At 47.4% G+C, this 2,092-nt stretch overlaps 1 protein-coding gene across 4 annotated transcripts in view; it reads left to right on the top strand.

Moving 5' to 3' along the window:
* Positions 1–186, top strand: part of PLEKHF1 (pleckstrin homology domain containing, family F (with FYVE domain) member 1) — an 877-nt gene extending 691 nt beyond the window's left edge. Inside the window, exon 2 of one of the 4 annotated variants that reach the window (XM_009704113.1) lies at positions 25–186. In XM_009704113.1, the coding sequence (XP_009702415.1) occupies positions 25–186 (162 nt within the window). Of the gene's footprint in view, positions 1–9 lie in introns of all 4 variants that reach the window. The other 3 variants (XM_009704111.1, XM_009704110.1, XM_009704112.1) reach the window with 3 other exon arrangements.
* The last annotated feature ends 1,906 nt before the right edge of the window (positions 187–2,092 follow it).

Below are 2,092 nucleotides of genomic sequence, written 5' to 3'. Positions count from 1 at the left end.
GCAGAAAAGAAGAGGGGGCCAGAGGCTGAGGGCAGGCAGCCGGAGCCGATCCGCTCTGCCGTCCCAGGCTATGAACCCTCCAGTGGCGATGACAGCGACAAGTCTGATGACGACAAAGCTGACCAGTGGCCAGCAGACACAGAGTTTTATACCTCAGAAGTATCCTGGTCATCTTTCCATAGCTGACTTCCTTGGGGGTCGGTGGCATGTAGACATTGGGAAGCCAACTTCTGGCCTCCAATGCGTGTCCTTCTTGATGTTTTCTCCGGAGGCCGTGCCTAGGAAGGTGGATCTTGGCCCCTGTGTGTGGTGTCTGTGTGGGGAGCAGAGGTGGGGTTACCCCTCTGAGAACGTGTCTCACACGACACGAGCTCAGAGAGCAACAGCTCAGTGAAGAGCACGGAGTGGGGCAGAGACCTGCGGATCAGCCTTAGCCAAACAAGCTCACCCTTCGGTGCCTTAGTCTTCCCGTCTGCAAAAACAGAGCAATACCACCTTCTTTTCTCAAATGCTTTGAGATCAGCTCTTGGGAGAAAAAGGAGCAAGAAATCCTGGAGAAATCCTGGAGCAAGAAATCCAACACACTTGCCTGCTAGCGGTGCTTTCCTCTGTCGTGGCAAGGGACACTCCAGATGCTGTTTTCCATAAGCATTGCATCTACGTCAGAGATCCTCACTGCAAGCATGCCAGCCTGAGAGGACAGCCGCTCCTTCCTGCACGGTAAGGTCGGCACCGGCTTCCATTTCTGCACCCAGGTCTCTCAACTTTGGAAACACTAAGGGGATGGTGCTCCGAACGCAGGGAGCTCGTACGAGGCTTGGTGTGAGCAGCCTTAGCAAAGCACTGTAGCATCCAGCATTCTCACGTGGAAAGGGGCCGTTTTGGTGATACCGGGCCAGGAGGGAGGAAGGAGAGGGGAAAGGAACAGGTAAAATTATATAGAGGAGGGAGAGACTTACTGCAGTTGGCTCGACGAAGTGCAGAGCCCCAGATCTCAAAACCAGGCAGTTCCACCAGATCACCAGCAACTTGATGAACTCAAGCCTATCAGGTAAAAGGATAGCCCAGGGAAGACTTGTTAAAAGTCTTGAAAAATCCAGGAGAATGCCCCCAATTAAGATCCTATGAAGTACAGCACTTCAGCTTCCCCTTCCCTCCCGAGCAGGAGCCCAAGGCATTGAGTGCTCACTTGTGGGCTCACCTCATGTCTATCAGTCTCACACGTCCAAAGTTAAGGTCCTTTATGTACTTGCAGGATTGGAGCCCAAGACTTTACAGTTAACTTGAGATCAACTTTAAAGTTCAAATTAAGTTAGAAATAAACCATGTTTATTCAAGTATTCTATCCTAATATAGCGTGGGAGTACTGAGAATCAGACAACAGCAATTGTTTTGCAGCACACATTTCTACAAACTCCATTATTACTTTTAGTATATTTTTGTATTGTGCATTTTATGCTCTGAAAAAGGAACATGGCTGGGAGTACACTGCCAATGTTATAAACTGTTTCCTTACCATGACCTGTTCCAAACAGTGCATTGCCTGCCAGATGGCCAGACTTAGGGTTTTTTAAATTTCAGTTCAAAGTAATCATTCTTACTGTCTTTTGTAAACTGCCACTGTTCCAATGAATTTGTATCACTTGACTGTGTGTGAATAAAGATATGGCCAACAGGAAGAAGCCAGGAAAATATGACAATAAAGCGTGTTGTTATTTAACAAGAGTCTTAAACAAGAGCTGGGATTCAGGCCCAGTCGGCCAGCACGAGTTCTGACTCCTCAGCCATGGGGTGAGTGCTCTGAGTTTCTATTTACTGCTTGAAGGTAAGCGCAAGTGAAAAAAAATTTGCCAAATCTGATGCGTCCTTTCTATTTATACCATGTTATCATCTGACTGAGTTTTCCCAAGTCTTTTGCAATCCCCTGCAGTATGTATTATTGAAATGGTATTTTTCTGGTGGGGGCACAGCTTAGAGTGCATCAACAAACCTTATGACCTAAGCAGATGGTCTTAGGTTTTAAAGCAATAAGTACACCGAGTTCTGTTTTTTCCATCCCTCTCCAAGCTTAGTTCATAACTCCGCGCAGCAG

Source organism: Cariama cristata, unplaced genomic scaffold (assembly GCF_000690535.1).
Source record: "Cariama cristata isolate BGI_N322 unplaced genomic scaffold, ASM69053v1 scaffold39807, whole genome shotgun sequence".
NCBI lineage: Eukaryota > Metazoa > Chordata > Aves > Cariamiformes > Cariamidae > Cariama > Cariama cristata.
Note: the sequence above shows the minus strand (reverse complement) of the source record. Positions and strands in the feature narration are given on the sequence as shown.